At 39.1% G+C, this 24,920-nt stretch overlaps 2 protein-coding genes across 2 annotated transcripts; one reads left to right on the forward strand and one right to left on the reverse strand.

Annotated features, from left to right (window-relative positions):
• Nucleotides 1-7,174: 7,174 nt before the first annotated feature.
• On the reverse strand, nucleotides 7,175-10,373 carry LOC123722593. Its single transcript, XM_045684861.1, has 3 exons — nucleotides 10,050-10,373; nucleotides 9,775-9,866; nucleotides 7,175-8,914 (listed from the first exon to the last, which is right to left on the reverse strand). Exons 1-3 carry the CDS (start codon nucleotides 10,297-10,299, stop codon nucleotides 8,432-8,434), a joined length of 825 nt encoding a protein of 274 aa, XP_045540817.1. The 5' UTR covers nucleotides 10,300-10,373; the 3' UTR covers nucleotides 7,175-8,431.
• Nucleotides 10,374-15,032: 4,659 nt separating this feature from the next.
• Nucleotides 15,033-16,390, forward strand: LOC106711875. Its single transcript, XM_045684833.1, has 3 exons — nucleotides 15,033-15,558; nucleotides 15,635-15,819; nucleotides 15,995-16,390. The coding sequence occupies exons 1-3, from the start codon at nucleotides 15,396-15,398 to the stop codon at nucleotides 16,388-16,390; spliced, it is 744 nt and encodes a 247-aa protein (XP_045540789.1). The 5' UTR covers nucleotides 15,033-15,395.
• The last annotated feature ends 8,530 nt before the right edge of the window (nucleotides 16,391-24,920 follow it).

Below are 24,920 nucleotides of genomic sequence, written 5' to 3' on the forward strand. Positions count from 1 at the left end.
AATGGCGTTGCTATAAGATCCGTTATCGGCTGATGTCCTAGAATAATTCCGCTTTGGTAGTGATCTGAAATTCTGTAACCCATTACTAATGGATTTGGTTGTGTGTTTCTCATTGCGCTATATAATATGTTTTGTCCATGCGATTGTGCTTCGATTTCAATGCCCGTTTCAACCATTATATTTAATATGCTCGATTCGTGCGCTCCGTCTGAACTTAATAATGGTATAATTCCAATTCCGACTGGCGTGGTAAAGTTTAGTTTTGGCACGTCTATAATGTTGCTATATAAGTAATTGTCCACTGTTGCTTTTTCATATTTTATAGGTCCTGCTGCCATATGTGATACTGCCGATTGTGTACCATCTCGTAAAATTACATTGTGTATTGGGTTTTTGGATTTTAAGTAATCATAGTTTAGAAATCGCCAAGCACTGTTTCTAATGTGGAATATGCCATCTTCAGGTTTGTGTTCTTTTTCAAAGATTAATCCAATGGAATTTGTTGCGTTTAGGAATTTTGTTGCGCTCGCTACTAATGCTTGTAAATAAGAGTACTGTTCGATACTTTCCATTTTGTTTTCTCCTGTATGTATGTCTCTAATTCCATTGTGGTACCAATATTCCATTCTGTTGTCTATAAATCTTCCCTGGCACGCAGCGCTTTGAGTATCTCCGCTTACTTGTCTGTGTTGTCCTTGTGCTGTTAATGATTTTAATATTTTACCGTACAGTATTTCCGGTGTTATGTTTGATCCTAGTTTGATCATTCCGTGTCTTCCCATGTCTTCCCATATGCCTATAGTTGTTTGTGAATTTGCATTTGCGTATTGTACGGTTCCCGATGCCGCCACGAACGGTGTTCTATTGCCTAAATTGTAAATTTTGATGTACGTTTTTATTACTCTTGCTGTGTGGTTTGTTTCAATGATGTCGTCATATTCTTTGTGAGTCAAATACATGTATAGTTTATCCCATGGTAATGTGTGGATAAATGTTTTTATTGCTATTCTTCCGTTGCTTGCGTTGGCGTTTGGATTTTCTTTTAAATAAGTACATAAGGTGCTTTTTATGTGAAAGTTAAACATTTTTTTGAATGTAAAATTTTTTTTATTCGTATCATTGTTTACTCCGTTTGCAATTAAATTCGGTGTCGTCGCCATGTTTAGTCCTCCTTCCATTAATGCGGTTTTTTTACTATGCGCTCTGAATCGGGGATATATGGTGCCTAACACTCTTTCTCCTAAATATTTTGTTCCAATTCCCGTCAATGCTGCTATTCGTGCGGCTTCGTCGTATTTTGATGTAGGCGTATATTGGTATACTTGTTTTAGGAATGTTTCGTCTGCTTGTTTAATTTTTTGTTGTGCGATTTTTTTTTGTTCCTTTTCGTTTTTTCCTTCGTTTATTGCTTCGTCGTATTCTTGTTGTGCTTCGTTATAACTTTCGTCGTGTTCTTTTGCTAATTTGTCTAATTCGTTTGTTGGTTCGCCTAAGTCTAGATCATTTCCCGGACCTAGATATTTATAGCCTGGTAACGTGTATCCTGTGTGTGGTGTTGATTCTTCGGGTGTTTGTTCCATACTAAATTTGTTGTGTGGCGCGCTCCCCCTTTTATTTGGTCTGTGAACCCCATGCAGGTGTGAAATAAAAACACTTGGTATCTAATTGTGCAATTTTATTAGGTTATATTGTTGTGCATTTCGATTATTTCTTATGTCTTATTACTAAGGTACAATATCCAGTATGCAGTGTTAGTTTGTTATATCTGAAATGGTTCCGTAAATGCTCCAAAATCCTTCCCATATAAATGGGTTTAATTTGAAGTATTTAGTGGGACACGAGAAATAAAATGTTATTGTTCTCGTGTCTACCGCTTCTTTCGCGTCTGATGTCGTTATGTATGTACATATTGGATAATTACTTGCCGTGTAGAGAATACAATTTTTCACATCTTGTCGTGTCTTGTATTTTACATCGGTTGACATCGGTTGTCTCGCTGCAAGTAATTTCCATTGTTCAAATTGGTTATCCGTTAATTTACACTCGTCCATGAAACAGGCGTTTGTGTGAATTAAACTGGCGAAATTGAACGATGACGTTGGTGCGAATCCCGTTAGTCTTGTAAAATTGTAATGCATGTTTACAAGACTCTCCATTATCATTGTTTTTCCGCTACTCGGTGGTCCCAAGAAAAACAAATTGTTCCTTTTTTCCGTTTGTCCGTAGAAATGTTCTTTAGTTAGTTTTGCAAATTGGTACGGATGAATGCCATTGTTTTCCAATAGATTTACTAAATTGTCAATTCCTTGTTCCACAACTGGGGGATCGTTTATTGTTGGGTCTTGTTGGAGTTCGTATTGTTTTGCGCGCTGTAGTCTCTGTTCAACCGATTCCTGAAATACCAGTGTCCTGGCGATACGTAATGCTGTAGCAAGTCGTTCTCCGAAGTTTCGGTTGAACTGAATTGCAATCCCCTGAGGTGTGTTGCATAATAGTCGTGTAGCTTCCCCTTCGTCAAAAGCCTTGTTTTTACATAAGTAAAGCACAAGTTCCTGATTTTCTCGGATAAGTTTAAGACGTCTGTCGCTATTGTTGAGTCTTCTTTGTTGTAGAATGGCATTCTGTTCACCTCCAGTGTCATTGTCGGAGCTTGCACGCTGATCATGCTCCCATTCATTATTGAATGTATTCTCATGTATGATTTGATTGGCATCAGTAGTGCTCTGATCCATTTGTCCGTCATCAATGTTTCGTGTTGGGCTTTGTATTCGAAAAATACTATTTCTCCTCTCGGCACTTGTACGGTTACCCTTTGTTTGTTCAGGATCAATTCCCAATGAATGAGAGACGCACATTGCCACTTTTTTGTCACGCTCGGTGAGAATTTGCTTAAGTGTTGTACGATCAGGGCCGGTAGTAATATACTTAAGCAAGCACTGAATACATGCAATTTGAGAACATTTGTGTTCTTTGGATCTAATAGTTTTTCCAAGGATGCTGTTATGCCCCCAGTTTTTTGCGGTGGAGATGTAAATGATGTGATAATGCTCTCTTCTAGTTCCTTTATGACTAGCGATGACTTTCCAAGGAGACAATTTATTTCTGTTGGTGTAATGTTTTCTTTGGCCCATTGTACAATCCAATTCGTCGTTCTCATTTGTTTCTTCGCTAAACGTTTCGCTTCTTGTTGAGCTTCTTGCTTCTGCTCCTGTTGTTGTCTCTTCGATGGCGCTTGGCGAAGTTGTAAAGAGGATGGCCTCTTCTTCGGTGCATTGCACGGCTGCGAAGGCGGAATTTGATTCGGCGATGGACTCCTCGGATTCTCCCCACTCGGTGAAGGATATTCTTCTGGGATAGGGATAGTGTCTTCCGGTGGTTGGGCATCTTGTGTCCACGGTTCCTCGATTACTTCTATTCCGTCGAACGTTTCCTCCTCTGGCGGCGTCAGTATGATTTGAGAATCCGTTTGTTGGTTCATTTTGAGCTAATAGACTTGCTACGTCGACTGATGTGATAATGTGATATGCGCACTGCATACTGGATATCGTTTGTTCCAGTAGGACCCTTTATATATCCCTTCCCTTACCGTTAAACGACTACATGATTAGAAACATATATATATATATATATATATATATATATATATATATATATATATATATACACTCGCGAGCAACCAAATCGACTCACTCCTTGACGGCGCCCTTATGCATTGATTTTATTAAAACGACAAATGTCAATTGTAAATATGATATGTCATTCGAAAGCTAAAGATGTCAGCTTTAATTTGATGTCATTTTTATTGAAATACATTAATTATTTATTAAGTTAATGACGTCTGAACGTAACAGTAGGAAAAATCGGAATTTATGAATTTATGAAAAGGTCTCGTATTTTGGAAATTACACAAAAATTGGTAGAAATTAAAAAATATATATATTAAATCAATATTTTGTATTGCCCCCTCTAGCCTTTATTACAACCTGCAGTCTGTTTTTCATTGAAATGATCAATTTTTTTACAGTCTCTTGAGGAATGCCGTTCCACTCCTCTAACAATGCTGACTTTAGATCATCTACGCTCGAAGGCACTGGATTCCTGGCTCGAACCCTTCGTTTAAGCTCGTCCCATAAGTGCTCGATGGGATTCATATCCGGGCTGAGCGCAGGCCAGTCCATCGTGCGCAATTCGACCTCTTCAAGAAATTGCCGAGTGACTCGTGCCGTGTGACAGCGGGCATTGTCGTGCATTAACACGAAGTCTTCGCCGACAAACCCTGCGTAGGGCACAACATGACTCAGTAGGATGTCGGTGATGTACCGATCAGCTGTTAGCCCGCCTCCACGGCCGCCCCCAGGCACGAAAACAAGATCAGTTTTTCCCTCTAAGGAAATACCAGCCCACATCATGCAGGAACCGCCGCCATACGCCACTGTTTCAGCAAAACAGCATTGGGAAAAACGTTCCCCCGGACGCCTGTAGACTCGGCTTCTCCTGTCACTGCCATGCAAACACATTCTGCACTCATCAGTAAACAGTACCGACCGCCAATGCGTAATGCTCCAATTGAGATGTTCTCAAGCAAAATGAAGGCGCGCTTGACGGTGGCCTGCAGTGAATTTGGGGCCCGTCGCAGGCCTTTTTGGCCTCAAATTGGCTTCCTTCAAGCGTCTTCTCACCGTCCATTCGCTTACAGCCACCCCTCGTGTATGTCTCAATTCCTGTTGCACATCAACACCCGTGAGGTGTCGATTGCGCAGCGAGGTTGAGACAATGAAACGGTCGTCTCTCTCTGAAGTGCACCGGTGGCGGCTCGTTCTTGGTCTCCGATTAAAGGCACCAGTCTCTTGGAACCGTTTGTATACTCGGGACACTGCAGACTGGCTCAATTGGAGCTGGGCAGCGACTGCTCGCTGACTTAACCCTTGTTGCAACAAGGCAACAACTTGAGCTGCTTTTTCTGGCGTGGTATCCATGGTTTCACTAAAACTTTTAATGCAATTTACTGAGATGTGTACCGGCCAACTTGTGATAAGCGACTGATAGGGTAAACCGGATGTGGGCGGGTTTTATAGCGGGGAAAGGTAGCGCAACTCGTGGATACCTTATGGAGCAAATTTTCCCTGACGCCTAATTAAAATGCGTCATTAAATCAGCGCTTCAATTTTTTTTAGGGTATTGATGTTAAATGAGAGTATCAATCTTCAGCTTACGAATGACATATCATTTTTATAATTGACATTTGTCGTTTTAGCAAAATCAATGCATTTGTGCGCCGTCAAGGGGTGAGTCGATTTGGTTGCTCGAGAGTGTATATACAATAAGAATCATCCAAATGATAGTTGTTTTATTTAAATTTTATAGAAATGTAATAAGAGGTTATCTAGCTTAAGGCTTTTTAATTAAAAATGTTTATCGGAGATAGTAAAGGATAAAACTTATACTCAGGGTCGCGTTACTAGTTCGCATGTCTTAATCAACTTTGCTTTTACCCACTTATTATTTTTAAACAATATTGAACCTTTAAATTATACCATTTTAAACAAATTAGTTATAAACAACACAACAAGTCCCTATGCTCGATCAGCCATATACCTGTGCAGTGGCGGCTCGGAGGGAAACTTCCAGATAACAGTCCGAGCATCCACTGGACAGATCTTACTCAGGAATTTGGTGACACTGACCTGGATGTTGATTTGTAGTGATGGTAAGGAAGGTTGTACCTTACTGTATCCTAAGCTCTTTGCATGGACTGCGGAACGGACTTCAAAGAAGCATGACTAGTAATGTACATGCTTTAATCCATAATTTCTATTATAAAGTAACAATTTAATCGAAAACGGAGACGAATATGAAAGAAATATAAAGAAAACCCATCACGGCGGCTGCTACAAATTTAATTTTGTTCTAAAGGACTTATAAACCAATCCGCTCGCGATTTCCCACCTCTCACATTTTTATTTATTTTGGCTAACCTGCCATAATATTTTCAATATCAAGTGCGATCACGAATGATTTAAAGTCTCTAAAAGTAGAATTACAACAGCACCAATAATAAATCCGAGGACGGTAGACTACCACCGGCAATTGATTTTGACAATCTCCCTTTTATACGACATTGACATAATTGACAGATGTGTGCGTTCGGAAACCGAAGAGAAGAAAAAAACCGAATCAAGGAAAAGAAATGATGCGAAAAAAATCGCAACGTTACAATACCCCTCCATCAACGAAAGTTTCGAACCAGTGAGAAACTGCGCTGCCCTCAGCGTCGGTAACACAATCCTCAATTTTCAGAGATATTAAATTAAACAAAATGTAATTATAACACTTTTATATAACAACAACTAAAACTGAATGTTTCCGAACGACTCATTAATTACTGTTGTGAGATTCAAAAAACGTAAAAAGCAAAAAACAAGCAAAAAGAAAAAATATGGAAAATTAACAGAACTAACACAAGGACGAACAACCAAATCGGCAACACAAACCCGCGACATACACATTTCCTACACCAATAAAAAAAAAAAACAAAAGAAGAGAAAAAAAATAAAAAACAATGCAGCACATATTGTGAGCCAATTGTGCGCTCAAACTACCCTTCAGTAATCAATACCCCACCCCGCCAATCGTCAGGACTATTCTTACACTCAATCAAATTCCCTGCTGTCCGGACCATTAAAGTAGCAGAAAAGTTTGTTCACTTCTGTCACCCATTACGCGAACTTGAACTCTGAGTTTTACGGAGAAACTCACACTCCCTATTTAAGTTTACATAAATTAATACTACAATGGCGTTTCTACCTATTTTGTTGTATTAATCTACCTTCATAGTACACTAACCTATTTTCTAAGTACCACTGTAGCTTCTATATCACTACAAAAAAATCACTAGAATGTGGTTCGAACAAAACCGGGGCGACGTTATTATTTTTAAAATATTTAACCACTAATTTCTGCCAATGTCTCCAATCCTCAGAATCGACCTTTTCTGGGGTGGTTTCGCCCTGGTTTGAGTAAATTAGTTTTTTGGCTGTGTCGATTTACATTTGGGGCACGACCTAACAGTGTACCCTAGCTCACCGCAGTTAAAACATTTAATACGCTTGTCTTGTGTAGAACACTGATTTCTGTTATGAGTATTTACCTTACACCTATTACAAAAGGTACCTTTGACCTGAACTGCCTACTGTGGTCATTTGGATGGCTGTTCGCAAACTTCCTACCCTGAGGCCTATATTGTTCCACAGCATCAACTGATGCATTGCACTTTCCCTTATAAACTAAATCTGGGTTCAAGTCAGAAGTAGAAGGTGGTTCGGTGAACAAACTTTTCTTAAACCGTGCTGATTCTAACTTACGACACACATCCTTTAATTCACTAACTGTTTGGAAACTATGTAACGCTAATTTTTCAGCAAAAAATGGTCTGATATTGTGCAATAGAATTTCTAACTTCTCTTCTTCGGACAATTGTTTTTGACAATCTCCCTTTTATACGACATTGACATAATTGACAGATGTGTGCGTTCGGAAACCGAAGAGAAGAAAAAAACCGAATCAAGTAAAAGAAATGATGCGAAAAAAATCGCAACGTTACACTGTACAAAATTTATAAACTTCCGAACTTGTACTGAAGTTTCAAAATTCTTGAGTCGTCCTCGTTATCCAATGTATAGCGGATTATAACAACTTCTTCAAATACAAACATATATACCTATATATTAACAGACAACCACTATTTACTGGTTCAATTAGACTCAACAAAAAAATAATCTAACTGCAATAAAGTTGGTTGTTACAAATCGTTGCCGCGCGTGCCGTGTCTTGACGCGAGAGATGACATTACACTATCAAACTGAGGTGCAAAGCATCCGAACAGTCTACAGTAGGAGACATTTTGGTATGAACGAAAGCAGTAAATTAATTATTTTATTTTTATAATCAAAATGAGATTGAATATAGTATGCCGGCAACATAATCTTAAATAATAAAAAAATAAACACGCCCTAATAATGTACATCTGGAAATTATTTAACCTGAACACTTTTTCATACGTTTTTGTGTTTGACCCTCATTCCATCATCCAAGCTAGACGGCTGTCTCAACCAATTAATCAGTTTTCTTTTTTAAAAACCTAAATCCCCTGAGGCTCATAACATTTGGTGGCAGCGTAAAGGGATTCAGTAAAGAGTCCCCGGTATTCGTCTCAAAGTTTTCCAAAATCAAGTCTCGACGCGTGTGTGTGTGTTCGAGTGTAAATGCCGACTCCACTGTGTGAACTTTCATTACTACACCGAGTTTCCGGCCCGGCCCAAAGACATTCCAGCGTCAGTGACGAATTTCCTGAAAGGCCCACTGCTGCGTAGTACCTACAGGTCATACACATCAGTGGGCCTTTCAGGAACTTGCAGTACAGTGCAGCCGGTCTTCATCGAGAACAGCGGTCACATCGCGAACATGCCGACAAGGGCGGCTGGATGGTTGGATAGTCAGTAGTATCTTCATTTCTTGCCGTAGTATAGCCATAGGGTCCTGCTTCGTTTGTGCCCGATGGTGGTCCGGCCGATATTGAGGGACGATTATTTTGATGACGCCACGATTCGTAATATCCCCTGTCAGCTTTCATAATTATTTCAAAAATTGCATGTTCCACCGAAGTCCTAGTTTGTGGAGAATAACTAGTCATTTTAGCCCCTATAAAGGAAGCGAAACTTTTCGTTGTATCAGGAATACCTATCGAATTGTCCAATTTATTGGCTGTTGTTTTCAGTATTCCCATCACATCTGAGAGCACATTGTCATCCCTCCTGGTTTGTTTAGCGCTCTTTGGAGTACATTCATTTGGTAGTACTGGAGGGGTGAACACATTTTGGTCGGCAGTGTTTTCCAAGTCCGAGCGATGAAGTGACTCCTAAAAATGCAAAAAAATAATTAATTGTTTTTTTTAGGTACCAACGACAGCCGAAGCCTGGTTGAAGATAAGCAAGGAGTTTGAAGACCGGTGGAACTTTCCACTGTTCAGGGGCATTAGACGGAAAGCACATTACACTTGAAGCACCTATCAAAAGCGGAACCGAGTTCTATAATTATAAACAAAATTTTAGCATCGTTTTGTTTGCTTTAGTTGATGCAGATTATAATTTTCTATTCGTAGACGTGGGATGCCAAGGGAGAATTTCAGATAGCGGAGTTTTCAAAGATACCACATTATATGATATGATATAGAATCACACAATAAACCTGCCTTCGCCGCGTCCACTCCCCGATAGAAATATTTTCATCCCATATTTTTTTGTAGGCGATAGTGCCTTTGCTTTAAGTGAAAACTTGATGAAACCATATGGTGGGACACATCCGAAGGGTTCATCGAAGAGAATATTTAATTACCGATTAAGTAGAGCTAGACGGATTGTTGAGAACGTATTTGGAATTATATCGTCTGTGTTCAGAGTTTTAAGAAAACCAATGCTTTTACAGCCTGATAATGCTGAATTGGTAGTTATGGCAATCGTTCATCTACATAATTATTTGAAACGTCATTCTAGAAACGTGTTCATAACTCCAGGATTAGTTGATCAGGAGGAAGAAGGAATTTTAAATGACGGTTCATGGAGGCGAAATAATGACGACATGACATCATTACTGCCCATAAGAAATATTCCCAGACGATCACCTGCACATCTAAATGCTATCAGAGATGAATTGGCTGATTATTTTACGAAAGAAGGAAAGGTTTCTTGGTAAGACAGATGTTCATAGAATAATCCATACCGTATTTTTTCTCTTTCTCGGTGTGTTCCTGTCGTCTAAGAACTTCAAAGCATCATAGGCAAACCATCGACTTATGTATGTTTCCGAGGCATCTGCAACCGAGTAATACAAAGTTAAGTAAGATACTATGTGGTTAATGTTGCTGGTTTCACAACGTTATAGATTTAACTACCAAAATTTTACACTAATTAATGTGATTACCTACTGTTTGTTAATCTTTATAAATGAAGAAGAAAAAACAATAATAATACAAACATTGTAATCATTATTTTTACCTTTTCCTGTCCCCTTTGATTTTTTTTCCTTCAGCTTTTCGCGGCGGTATGAAGAGAGAAGACAAACAACTTTGCTGTTGCATTTTTCTACAGTCATTGACATCAACTTTGCGATTTCCGACCACGCATCTTGCTTAAGATTTTTCTTAAAATAGTTTTCATTTTGCGGGTTCCACAAAATTTCACGAACTCTGTACGCATCTATCAAACAAAATGCCTTTTCCTCACTCCACGCAGTGTCGTCCTCCATGTTCGTTGCGTGCACGTGTTGATTTCAAAACAACCGTCCAACGCCAACGTGGACCCCTTTGTGTTCGTTCGAAAAACCGACAAATCACGGATCATTCCGTGCGCGTGAAATGCACATTTCGCGTGCACAAGACGTCCTAACTATGAGAAATTGTTACAAAGTGTGTTGCCTTTCATGATACATTGCAGCAATGTGTACGATGAATTCTTTCATTGCATGACACATTGCATGTTACGTTTCATCAGTCTGTACCCACCTTTAACAAGCTACCTAGCGACGCAACGGAGCGAGGCTTATCTTCACGCAGACATTTCGCCGAGAGCAGCGCGACTTCCGATAATGATCGTCCATATCGCGCTATCCACATTCCAGTGAGTAACTTGGTCATTGCTATCGTCCGATTTTAACCCTTGTAATACTCATTTTATTTTTATTGTGTATGTTAATTTTAAAACACCTGTAAACTAGTAAAGTTTTAGCCAAAATCCTACTATGTATAATAATTGGTTAATCTTGTGTTTTCATGTGTGTGAATTTAACTGTGTAAAAATGGCCGAGAGACCAAACAGCCCTAAATTCGATAAGCCCGAAATCCTTTTGACTGACGTAGAGGAGGAAAGCCAGGACCAAACTCCACCCGCGCCTGGACCTTCTACCAGGTCCCAAACAAAGAAGAAAGCGGCAGTATTAAAGCCAGCCAATCATTGACAGACATGTCTCTACGCGGAGAGCAAAGTGTCCTACAGTCTCGTTAACACCTTGTTTACATTCTTGAAGATCTATTAGTAGATGAGCGTAATGCTTCCTTTCACTGAATTGTGTCTTTAAAAATTCTTTTAATTGCTCCCAATTAGAGAATTCTTTTATGGAGCAGGCAATTTCGGCCTTACCACTTAATTGGCTTAAAATAAATTTGAATATAATAGGTTTTTGTGTTTCAGACGCTAAGTCTAAAGCGTTGTCACAGTTAACTATAAAGGAGCTCAACAGTTCTCGACTTCCGTCGAAAGGTTTAATAAATTTGAATAGGGTATTTAAGTCAATTTCGGCCATTGCTAGGTTTGATGCGGCTTTGCGGGTTAAAGGTGGAGATAGGACGGGGAACTTGTCCATAAATTACACGAGGATTTCGGGAGGAATATAGTAACACAGAAAAATACAATTTAAAATACACGAACAGATACACAGAGAAATGTTAACAAATTAAATTAAATGTTCATTGACTCACTATACGAGTGCTAACATTAGCACGACGATTGGTTTCATTTCGTAGAACAGGGCCGACGCGTCGATGACGGTGACGTAGATAAGCGGGATTTGTAGTTAAACTCAAACAGGAACACGGCGAGACAATAACACTGCACTGCACTTTGGACGAAGCACTCACTGTTTACTTTGTGTCACTTATAGAGTGATATATTTTGATAGACTGCCACTTTGTATTCGAGTTTGATATTTACTTATGTTCTTATTTTGCTTAAAACAGACAGTGGTTTTCCTTGTGTAATTGAGTTATGTCTATTACTCACAGTTATAAGAATGTGATAATTAGTAATGGAGAGTTTCCGTTATCAAAACGTATAGAACTCGTTGGAGCACTGTTCCGGGATTGAATTTGTTTCTTGATTTACAATTAACTTTTAGAATCACTGTAAATACAGATATTAAATGGTATGTGAGATCCGGTATGAAAAAATAAAGTCACTGGAAGTTTTCCGTATCCCACCGCTGCCACCAAAATGTTATAACGGAAACTATCTTCGGTTTTTTAAAAAAAACTTTATTTGAATTCACTTAACATAACACAACGAAATTACAAACTGAAGAGACTTAAGAAATAGGATTACGAGAAATAGAATTACGAAGAGGTGTTACACCTTTTGGTTTTGGAATGAGACTAACTCGCGCGCCGCTTACAATTGTTAATATAAGGTTGAAAATGGCTTGCATAGCAACGCGAGTCAGCACTCCTTCTTATAGATAGGGGTATAACAGAGCGTTTGGTCTTCATCAATTTTTGAGAACTGAGCCCAAAACGACATCCATGATTTTATATCTCCGTCAAACGAAATGAATTCTAGTTTTGGGAGTCGAAAGCTTCGTGTTTCGCTCTCTCGCAATGGCTTCGTCTTCGATAAATGTTCCAGCTTAGCTTTTATCAGACGCCATTTTGATGTGTATTTTTGAACATCCAGAATTTCTTTTTTTAATTCTTCTTCCCTTATATCCTCATCTAACATCGTACTTTTTATCTTATCATTAAGTTCCGACAGTTTGATGTTTATCTCGTCTAGATTTGACCAAGCTGCGGTAAGTTCAGGGCAAATTCTGATTTCTTTCTCCAAGGTCGACTCGATTTCGTTGGCGATTTTTGTGTGGAGCCTTCGCATGATCGCTCTCTCTTTCTTCATATTTTCCATTACGGTCGCCATGTTGTTAAATACTATAGGTGTTTCCCTTCAATAATTTGTAGGATAGCAGGGTTGCAGATTCTTTTAAATGAAGAATTAAATGAAACGCATCAACTCGAGTCGCCATTAAAATCGGAAGGAAGCTTTATTTATTTTTTATTCTCTTTGTCAGTTTGACAGCTAGCGTTCGAAAACATTCAACAGTGTGAATATTTTGTAGAGATAATGAAACTGGGAACTCCGATGTTCTCTTTAATTTAATGTTATTTAATAATTCTTGTTCAGTACAGAACAAGAAATAAAAAACTGCTTGCAATTAGATTAGATGCGTTTTTATTGAAAGGTAGATTAGTAGTGTGTTACAAGTTAGCGCGTGAGTGGGAGAATGAAAAGAATGAATAATTGAGTAATTGAATGTCGTTCCCGCGCCGCTCCGCCAGGTGCGTGAAGTCTGGCGCAGACATCCTCCGGGGCCTAGGAGACATCCTTCAAGATAGGTCTTCTTCCGGGGAGGGAAGAAGGCATAGGCGATTGAGTGCTCTTCTAACTGTTCCATGAGAAGTAACGACGTCAGCGACACGAGGGACATCATCAGGGCCAGGACCTGTTGACTCGACCGAGGCGCCAACACAATGGAGGTGTATTGTCCTCCTTTACAAGGACAAGATCGTCGATCTTCAAGTGTCTTGATTCAGTATGTCACTTTGAACGTTGTTGTAATTCAGCAATGTATTCGTTAGCCCAACGTTTCCAGAAATGTTGCCTTATCTGCTCTAAGTACTGAAACCTGTCGAGTCGATTGGTGTTGCAGTCAAGGAAGCTCGGTGAAGGTAGTGAAGTAAGCGGCCTGCCAATCAAAAAGTGTGCCGGGGTGAGAGGTTGAAAATTATTAGGCGAGGGACTGAGGGCACACAAGGGTCGGCTGTTTAGGATGGCCTCGATTTGAGCAAACAAAGAAGTTAGCTCTTCAAAAGTTAAATGACTATGTCCTAAGACCCTATGAATGTGAAATTTAGCGGATTTTACTCCAGCCTCGGCTAAACCGTTGAAGTGAAGAGCGTAAGCAGGTGAGAATTTAAAATCGATACCTCGAAGAGATTGTCAGATTGTAATTTTGTCAAACAAGATTCTACACGAATAGAGAATTTCATCACATCCTCAGAAGGCAATTGTTTACATTGTTGTAAATCCACCAATAAATGAGTGGAATGTTTCTTTTCACCAAATGTTGTTTTAAGGAATTGTTTAATTTCAGACCAGTTATTAAATCTTTTTAAGCAACAAGCTAACTGAGCCTTGCCTTCTAATTGTGAGATGATATATTTACACGAGACATTCTGTTGTTCTGTAGTTGCTAAGGCTAGCGTTTTCGCAATTCGTTAAAAACGCGGGAAGTAAATCGCGGTCCCCATTGTAGGGTTTGATGAACTTTGTGAGGACAGATAGTGTAATGGAGGTAATTTTAACCTTTGTTTTAGTAGAATTGTCCTCTGAATGATCTGAATAAGATGAAGATGCGATTTCTTCAGAAATCTCGTGCTTTAGAGACATGAAATAGTTTACGCGTAATTAAATTAAAACACTACAGAACATCAGTATTTAAATAAAAATATATGCACAAACAATGTAATGTAAATTATTAAAAAAATTGTATAAGTTGTAAATATAAAAATATAACTATTATTTATAATTTTGAAAATTCACTTTCACCATAATGACTTTAGAGCACTTTTCACAAAAATTGGTAAAAACTCACAGTAGCAGCGATGTAACAGCCGCACGCGGGAACATTCTCGAAGATGATGTCACACGCGTGGCACAGTAGAAATGGCGACGCCTGGCGACTCAAGGATTCGTATTACAGCACGTCGTCACGTTGTCGGCTTCTTCCACGTGGTGCGTTCAGAACACGTGGCGCTGATGACGGATGATGAGCAGTCGGGTGTATAGGTTTCTCAATGAGACCTGATGGTCCAGGTGGTGCGGGCTCACACGCAGAGGTGGAGGCTGATCGTCGACCAACGTAGTAGCAGGTGTTGCGGCTTACCGTAATGCGGGCTTAGGCTTTTGGAGAGCCTAAGGCTTACCGTCGATTACTTAAAAAAAGGACTTTACACCACGGAACCAATTAATATTGGTGCAGACGAGTGGATATTTCGCGACGCCTACACCTAATAGATCCCAGTACTCACGGATTTTTCTGGGATCCCACTTCTGACACCAAATTTGTAAGGATGGCGTCCGTGGGTCCTTTTTTAAAAAAAACGATTGATACACTTGCTAAACTACTTTATTGGAAACACTAATACAATCTATTGCTCTAAATCGACTGCTTTGGATGGAATGCTCTATGGACTGCTCTGTCTACTGCCGCGAGTCGGACAATTTTATATATTTCATGACGTCAATGACGTTTAGTGACGGTTAGGGAGTTTCTTCAAGTGTGGCAGTTATGCCCTACAGTCAACTGTTCATAACAGTACGACGGCTGAACAATTAAACTCGTTTTTAGTCAATTGTACCAACGCATATGATTTAGCAACGGAATCCCAGAAGGATATCCTTTTTAAATACATCCTTTGCCAACTGCAGGGCAAGGCTGAATTAGCCTGCACCATCAAAGAGTTCACCAACTGGCATCAATTGAAAGAGAACAACTTTTCTTGGAGTACATTAAGAAATGTTATGAAACATTTAAATTTCAAATATGTCACAAAATCAAGACAAAGCATTTTAATTGACAGACAGGACATTGTTTTATGGCGCCAGCGATACCTTCGAAAAATTAAAGAGTATAGAAGGGAAGAAAGGTATATTTATTACCAAGATGAAACCTGGATCAACGAAGGTAAATTAAATTTTCTGTTTTCTTTACATTAAATTGTACTTTCAATAATTAATTGATATTTTTCACTATCTTGTAGGTCATACCTCGAAAAAGGCATGGATTGACCAGACGGTGTTATCGTGCCGCCAGGCCTTCCTAGATGGCTTGACCACTGGCTTAAAACAGCCTTCAGGAAAGGGCAAACGCTTAATTATCGGTCATATAGACGGGGTAGAAGGATTCGTAGAAGACAGCTTATTAATATTTGAAGCAAAAAAAAAATAAAGAAGATTATCATCAGGAGATGAATGCCGATTCATTTGAGAAGTGGTTTAGGGGGGTCTTGCCTAAACTAAAACCAAATTCGGTAGTAGTGATGGATATTGCCCCCTACCACTCCAGGAAACTAGAATCGCTGCCTACTATGTCTTGGACAAAACCTAGAATACAAGAGTAGCTAACGAGCAAAAATGTTTCATTTGAAGATGGAATGGTTAAAGCTACTCTTATAGACATTGTACGGCAGCACAGAGAAGAACATTGCGAAAAGTATGTTGTGGACGAGATGGCAGCGCAGCACGGCATAATTGTTTTACGTCTGCCCCCATACCATTGTGAGCTCAATCCTATTGAGTTGGTATGGGCGCAAGCTAAAGGATATGTTGCAAAAAATAATAAAACATTCAAAATGGCAGAAGTGAAAAAACTTTTTGAAGAAGGACTGCAAAATATCACTTGTGAAAAATGGAGTAGCTGGGTGTCTCACATAATTAAAGAAGAAGAAAAAATGTATGGTCTCGACGACATGATTGATAATGATTTATTTACATTACATTTACAGATTTATTATTAATGTCGCCAAAAGCGATAGTGATGATTTTTTTTAATTAAAAATGTAATAAGCGATGTTTTTTATTTTCATTACCTACCTATAACTGTTATATTTCATACATCTATATTTTCAACTACATAATGTAGTGAATAGGAAAGTCTTACAAGTATCCTCGCAATGTTTTCCTTAATGTTAAAAACACTCTGTATTCAGTATAGGTAGATACTATAGGAACATAGTCATCGAAAACTCGTTGGTATGTACAAAGTACGACTAAAATTCAATTCAGAAATTTCATTCATTCAGGAGTTTTTTCAATCATTCAATTTGTCACAACACTATTTATATTTCATCAAAAACTGACAACACAGTAAACGTCAGCTAGCTTCGTCTAATTAAAAATTCGACTATAGAGAGAGCGCAAAGAGCGGTGTTAAAGGTGTTACTCAATCGTAGAAAAAGATTCCCGACTTTTGCTTTGTATTCAGAGGCCGGGGTGCTCAGTGTGCGGTTAATTTTTATATTAAGAACAACTATATTACAGCATAAAGCTATCACAAATAGTACCACTCGCCAAAATTTTCTGGCAAAGCGAAAGTTTAAGGTGCCTATACCGAGGGTTAACTCTTCGTTTGCCCAACGTTTTATGCATTTCTTAGGCCCGTACATTTATAACATAATCTTAGGAAAATGCGACATTAAGCGAGACTCGGTATATAAAGCCAAAATAAAATTAAAATTGTGGTGGTTGAAAATAACGTACGAGGACACAGAAGATATTCTTAAAATAGTGTATTGAATTTATTACTATTTATTTTGTATTAATGATTTATACTTTTAAGACAAATGGCACTTTTGGTTTTCTTTAGTTAAGTTGTTGCCGTCCAACAAATCTTTGATAAAACTTAAGAGCAGGATCCTCGCGATACAGGCTACTCCTAGTGCGAGGGTACTGATCAATACTTATAAAGCAACCCTTTTGTATCCATAAAGATTCTTAGCTTAACTGTTTAATGTAAACTTAAACTTATTATTATTTTTTTTGGATTGCAATAAATTATTTTTCATTTCATTTTCATTTCAATGGAACCGAGCGATAAATTTAAATTTGACTGGAGAGCGTTTTCAATGCCTCAAATTGACCCTCATTTGAGGCGAGAACCGTTCTCGCAAAATGTTGGCCCTACGGTTTCTTTCACGAATCCATACGAAGCATTTACTGCCATATGGGATCGTGAAATAATTGAACTTATCGTTAGAGAAACCAACATGTATGCACATCAGCTGGCAACGACCATGTTGGTGGATGGGACCATCTGTCCTAATAGCCGGATTACTCGTTGGCAAGATACGAATGTAAACGAAGTTTACACGTAACATATCTTGTTATAAATTATGTTATGTTATATTATGTTATAAAAGTTGCCAGAGGAAAAAAGTTGCCAGTTCAAAAACTTAGTTTTTTACCAAACTAGTTCGCGTGCGTTCACGACACTCCCGCCCCTAGGCGAGTGACAACTTCATGAATTAATGTTAAGGCGTAATGAAACAATGTTTACAATCAAGAGTCTTTATTGATTTTCAACTTTGTGTTAATCAAGAATTAGTTCACAAGATTGTTGATCAATTGTTGTGTCCACTTTCGTAGAAGATTTCTTGCCTTTTGTGCAGAAGCTCTTTTAGGTATTGAAGAACTCGAAGTTTCGCTGCTCTCATTAACTCCATCTATCTGGTTAGTTGTATCTCCATTGTCTAGTAAGTCCTGTCTAGTTGTGTCAGGTGTTGAGCGTTAGTGGCCTTGGTCGTTACAAGATGAGTTTTTATTTATTTGATAATCTGATATATGTGTAGTATCTACCTGTTCGCTTTCATTTTCAGGATCAGCGAATTCAAGGGGATATAAGTGGCTGATTGACCGAGTTAACACCTCTCCAGATGGCATCGTGACTTTAGCTACTCTGATTTGCCCATCCGAACCCGGTATAACAGCTGAAATGTGTCCCATTTTCCAAGTAGCTCTATTTTAGTCACTTTTGATATTGTAATGTTGTTTTTTTTTTCTTTTCTTAAATATTAATTTCTGAGTTGTCTTATAATTTGGTGCCCTAATGTAATGTCGATTTTCTGGCAATACTAATAGTGTGGGAATACTAAACTCGAGAGTGGTAGCATGGCAAGTTTTTTGGAGTTGTCATTTTTTTTTTGGGAGGTTGTGAAGAAAAAATCGGGACGGGATTTTAAAAAAAGGGGTGGAGGTGGATTGGAAAAAAAAGAAAAGACAAAGAAAAGGCTGTGAACGTTAAAAAGGAGGTGGTGATTTTTTTTTTTTGGAGGAAATAAGATATCGAGGGTTATAGTTTTATCCCTGATAAATAAAAAATTGTTGGACCGACCGGATGGATGGATATTCGTGTGGCCGGTCGAAGGCGTGAACCCCTTTCTTCCCGCACACAATCGCCGGCGAGTTGGCTATTCTGAATGAGTTGTTAGGAATATTTAGAGGTGTGTTGTTGTTGGAGCTGCCAGCTGCACTGAAGGGTGTACTCGTTATCAGCCACCAGCGCTGGAGCCTGTACGTGAGGGGGAAGTTGCCAATACGGCCTGCCGCAGGCCGTCCGCCCTCAACTTCAATGATGTTGTGGCCTCAGATGATTTCCGGATCATGGTAAACGCAGGGAAGTGCTTTATTTATATAGATTACATAATATAATATAAAAAGGAAGAGTGATTCTGAATATAACATAATAATACTATATATAATATTAGTAAGTTTCTAATTGCATAACTAAGTCATCGACCAAACGCGCCAACCACCCTGTACAAGCCCTGATTTTAAGTCCTTTTAAGTGCTCCCAACTGAAGACCTATATTAATCTAAATTAAATGGTTCTTACGGCGTATGGGGAGCGTCCTCCGGGTGGCGGATGGGGGGGTGGTCGGTAGTACAGCTTAGCTACGCTATCCGGCTAAGCCCGATGGGCTCGCTGACCAAAGTAGGGTGTGGTCCTCCAGCAGTATGGGGGTTGTGCGGCGGGCTGACAACTCGCCCACGGAAAAAACCAATTGTTACGAAACCGACAAAAGAGAAGAGAATACAATCTGATCCCAAACTCAACGAACACTGGCGAGGAACAACGGACACCCGATTAGCCACATGGAACGTGCGGAGTCTTTACAGACCAGGGTCCATATACAATGTCCTGCGAGAAATGGAGACCTATGGTATAGGGATAGCGGCGCTACAGGAAGTCCGATGGCCTAGGCAAGGCGAATGTAACATCGACAACAGAGCTACCCTTTTCTATAGCGGCTCGGACTCCGGACACCATGTGAATGGAACTGGTTTTCTCATTCGGAATAGCTTACTAGGAAATGTCCTCAGTTTTACTGCTGTCTCAGACAGGATCTGTCTGCTTCGACTCAAAAGCCGTTTCTCCCACATAACAATTATCAATGCATACGCACCCACAGAAATATCTAGTGAGGTTTCCAAAGACAGCTTCTACGAAGACCTAGAAGTCCTATATGACCAGGCTGGCAGCTACGATGTCAAAATATTAATTGGTGACTTTAATGCGCAAATTGGGAGGGAGGAGGCTTTTGTGCCCACAATTGGTCGACATAGCAAACACAGCATGTCCAATGATAATGGATTAAGGTTGATTACATTTGCAACATTAAAGTCGTTAATAATCAAGATCACCATGTATCCTCATAAGGAAATCTATAAGGGCATATGGAAGTCCCCTGACGGACTGACCGTCAATCAAATTGACCACGTCCTCATCGATGACAGACACAAGAGCATAATACAAGACGTCAGAACTTACAGGGGAGCAGATTGCGATAGTGACCACTACCTGCAAGTGGTCAAAATAAAACCAAAAATAAATACCAAGAAAAGGGCCAAAGTAGATAAAGAAGACTTACTTGACGTGGAGAAGCTTAAGGACCCAGCTACAGGCACCCAATTCCAAATAGAGACCAGCAATAAATTTAGCGAACTAAAAGTAGACGAAATGGACATCGAAGACCTTTGGGAGAAAGTTAAAGACACAGCCAAACAAGCGGGTTTAAAGACTATAGGCAAAAGGAAAGGAAAAAAGAAGAAGTGGTGGACAGAAGACTGCGAGAAAATAGTGGAAGATAGGAGGAGACATCGTATTCTCGCAGAACAAGACCCTCGACAGAAGCCGAGATATAACGAACTTAGACAGCAAGCGCAAAGAGTAATACGACAAGCCAAAAGGAAACATCTAGAAGATAGGATAAAAGAGATGGAAACTCTAATAAGAGCCAATGAGTCACACAAGTTTTACCAAGAGATTCGCGCTGTCAAGAAAGGATATCAACCTACCGCACAGATTCTTTTGGATGACGAAGGCAATCTTGTAACAGACACCGAAGATCTCAAAGAGATGTGGCGGTCCTACTTTCAGGGTCTATTGAATTGCCCAGAGCCAGAGCAGACTGTTAATTTAAACTGTGAAGCAAATACACATACTGACGTAGCGCCATTATCGTTTGAAGAAGTCAAGAAGGCGATAATGAGGCTGAAAAACGATAAAGCTCCTGGCATGGACAATTTGCACGCCGAAATCTGGAAGTACGGAGGAGTCGCCACCCAGTGCAAACTATATGAGCTACTATGTAAGATATGGTCTTCAGAACAACTGCCGCGAGAGTGGAAAGTGGGTATCATCATCCCTGTCCATAAAAAAGGATGTAAGAAGACGTGCTCAAATTACCGAGGAATTGCTCTGCTCCCGACAGCGTACAAGGTACTATCCTACGTGCTGCTGAATAGACTAGAACCCTACGCGGAACAAATCATAGGGGATTATCAGTGTGGGTTCCGAAGAAACCGTAGCACGGTGGACCAAATATTCCTCCTGAAGCAGCTCATGGAGAAGAAATGGGAGTACGCACAAAGCATTCACGCACTGTTCGTGGACTTTAGCAAGGCCTACGATAGCATAGACAGGGGATCACTATACGCCATACTTAACAACTTCGGAATCCCACAAAAACTCATCAATCTGATTAAGATGGCCACCCAAGAGAGCAAAATGCGCGTTAAAGTTGGAGGCGAAGTCACTCAGGAGTTTGAGGTAGTCACCGGGCTAAAGCAAGGAGATGCGCTGTCCCCTATGTTGTTCAATATAGCACTGGAGCATGTCATAAGAAAAGTGCTGACACTAGACACCGGCATACGGCTAAATGGACAACACAGGGTGATTGGATATGCCGATGACCTAGCCCTTCTGGGTGAGAGTAAAGTGGAAGTGGAATGCTCAGTTCGAGCTCTAATATGCGAAGCTTCTAGGGTTGGGCTCAAACTTAACCATGAGAAAACGGAATATCTCCACATGAAACGCTATAGAAATGCGAGACAAAAGCGTGAAGATCTGCGCGTTGGAGATATTTTGTTCAAAGGGACCGCTAAGTTCAAGTACCTAGGATGCACTATAACGGATACCAATACACGAGAAGAGGAAATTAACATCCGGATTCACAACGCCCTCCGTTGTAGTGCTGCCCTGCACAAGGTTTTAGTGTCTAAGCTATTGAGCAGAAGAACCAAAATGCGAATATACAAAACTGTAATAAGACCGATCTTGATATACGGCTGCGAGACTTGGACATTGACCCTTAAAGAGGAAAATATGCTTCTGGTGGCGGAGAGAAAAATAATGCGCAAGATCTTGGGCTCAAAGCAAAGAGAAGACGGCAGCTGGAGAATCCGCTACAATACAGAAATCGAGGCGCTGGTGGGCGAGCCGAATATCCTAGGAGAAGCCAAAGCTCACAGACTCCGATGGCTTGGCCACCTTATGAGGATGGGGGAAGATCGGAATGCCAAAGCAGCGTATCTCGGGACCCCGACTGGCCGCCGACCTATCGGCCGACCTAGATACCGCTGGCGTGACGCTGTAGAGCTAGACCTGCTGGAGCTACAAGCGATGGACTGGCAGGAGAAGGCACAGGACAGACAAGTCTGGCGATCTCTTGTGTCGGAGGCCAAGACCCACTTTGGGTCGCTGCGCCAGCGGAGTAAGTAAGTAAATGGTTCTTAAGTATGATTTATTGATTTCTAAATTAAATAGTAGTAGTAACCCCTCTACCGTTTTATTTCTAAGTTCCTTTCCGATAGGCAATTTTACAAATATATACTTAAAGTTTCTCAAAAAAAAAATAAACAAAAAGAAATGATATTACAATATGTACCACATCTCCAATTTGGGGAGTTCTATTGACTATCACCCTAGATTGTTTGTGCCTAGTGTCCTAAATTCCCACATTTTACTCACCAAAAATCACACATTGTCACATCGCAAATTTCGGAAGGCGTTAGTAACAAATTTGTTAGCAACGCATAAAACACTTGCGCCCAATGTACCCACCCCATCAGCGGTACACTGTCCTGCCCAGTATAATACCATCAAACCTGGAAAGCCAGACTAGACCGACTTAATCATATAAGAAATTATTTTCCAGTTCCACTCGGGGAGAATTCATACGTGATTTCATCCAGCCGATAACTTCAAGTTCGGGACTGTACTATGATCATTTAGGGAAGATAAAAATTTATAAATCCAAATTACAAATTCTAATTCCCCTAAATATAGCCTATTTCAATCCACATATGGTGAATATAACAAAACACGAATCCTAGAAATCACATCCGAATGCCATAACTTACTACAACCCTTAGAAGTACGCTTCCAATATTGAAATAAAGAATACTCTTCTCTTTAAGTATATAGCAATAACTGCTGATAAATTATATTATTCAGTATTCAATGTTTTAAAAATATGTAAATTGATAACACCCGGGAACTAGATTTGTTATATGGAAAATATATACTCTTCAAATGCAAAGCCTAAATGTGAAAGTGAATTACTGGCTAAAGTAGTTGAAACGAAACCAGTTCAATGCGAAAGCAAAATCATAAAAGGAAAAATTGATATTTGGAAATCCCTTACCAACAACAGTTGGATTTTTGTTCAATCTGAACCTCAAAGAATATGAATAGACTGTATCGACTCCAACCTACAACTTTAATACCTAAACTTTATATTATAAATGTAATTTCACCAATCACTCATTTTCCAGACTTCAATCTTGTGAATGATTCATGTTGTAATCAATATAAATTAAATTATTAAATGAGAAATGTGACTCCTATCACTTTAAGTAGCTTTGACCTTGACGAATTCCCTCAAATAAACCGAAATAAGGCCTGCATGGTCATTTAACCTTATATGCAGACGATACATGTTTATTCTTCTTTGGGTCCAATATACATGATACTATTATACAGGCACAGGAAGATAAATTATTTGAATGGTTCCAATACAATTTACTTACAATAAATACAACTAAAACATATTATATAATATTAATACCTAAAAATAAAGCTATACCAAAACACAATTTACTAACAATCAATAACATACCTTTAGAACACAAGACCAACGAAAAGTACCTTGGACTGAGAATGAACAATTATTTGTCTTGGAGTGAACAAATAGACTATTTAAAAAATAAGCTTACTTCACTAATTGGTTCACTGCACAACATAAACAGATGTTTACCTCAACAAATACGGTATACGATTTATAATTCTTTAATCAAATTATTAACGTTGGTATGGCAATGGAAGATCGGGAATGGGCGAATGTGCAGATTGTAAAATTAAACACGCTAAGGCATCTTGCGACGATTTATTATTATAATAAATGCGAATTTGACATTAGATGAGGCTAATGTCTTTTAGATTATACAGCCAATATAAATTAATAATAATGGAATGAATAGAATAGAATAAATAATATTTCTATCACTTCCCCTTATTCATTACATTCTTTAAACAAAAGAAAAAATGATAAGGACGTCACAGTTTTAAACAGAAAACAAAACTACATGCACATACATATCATAGTGTGTAAACGGTCTCTACATCTTTAACATTTATCCCATTTATAAAATGTTTATGCTTCATGGAACTTAAAGGCTTAGTTAATATATCTGCCACCATTTCTTGTGTTGATAAATACTTAACAGCAGCAAATCTTGTATTTATTAAGTCTTTTATATAATGGTATCTTAAATCAATGTGTTTTGTTCGTTTGTGGCAATACTCTTTACATTCCAACAGCTTTTGTGCACTTTGATTATCGTTATACACTACAATAGAAGGTGATTTATCAATTATTTCATTCAGAAAATTTTTAACAAAACGCAAATCTTTACACACATCACAAATTGCTAAATATTCGGCCTCTGTGCTTGATAGAGCCACACATTTTTGCTTACGGGCTTCCCAATTAATTATATTATTCCCTAGCTTTATAAGAAACCCTGTGTATGACTTTCTGTCGACAATATCGTTAGGTATTACCTGCAGGTGTGATGCTATCCAGCTTGTAAACACCATTGATATCAGCTGCATGACCACATACCATACCTGTGACCTTACAGTCCCTGTCTTTATAAAAATGACACCCTTTCTTGTCAAAAACAAGTACATAACCAGATTTAATTAGC

This window comes from Papilio machaon, chromosome 28 (assembly GCF_912999745.1).
Source record: "Papilio machaon chromosome 28, ilPapMach1.1, whole genome shotgun sequence".
Lineage (NCBI taxonomy): Eukaryota > Metazoa > Arthropoda > Insecta > Lepidoptera > Papilionidae > Papilio > Papilio machaon.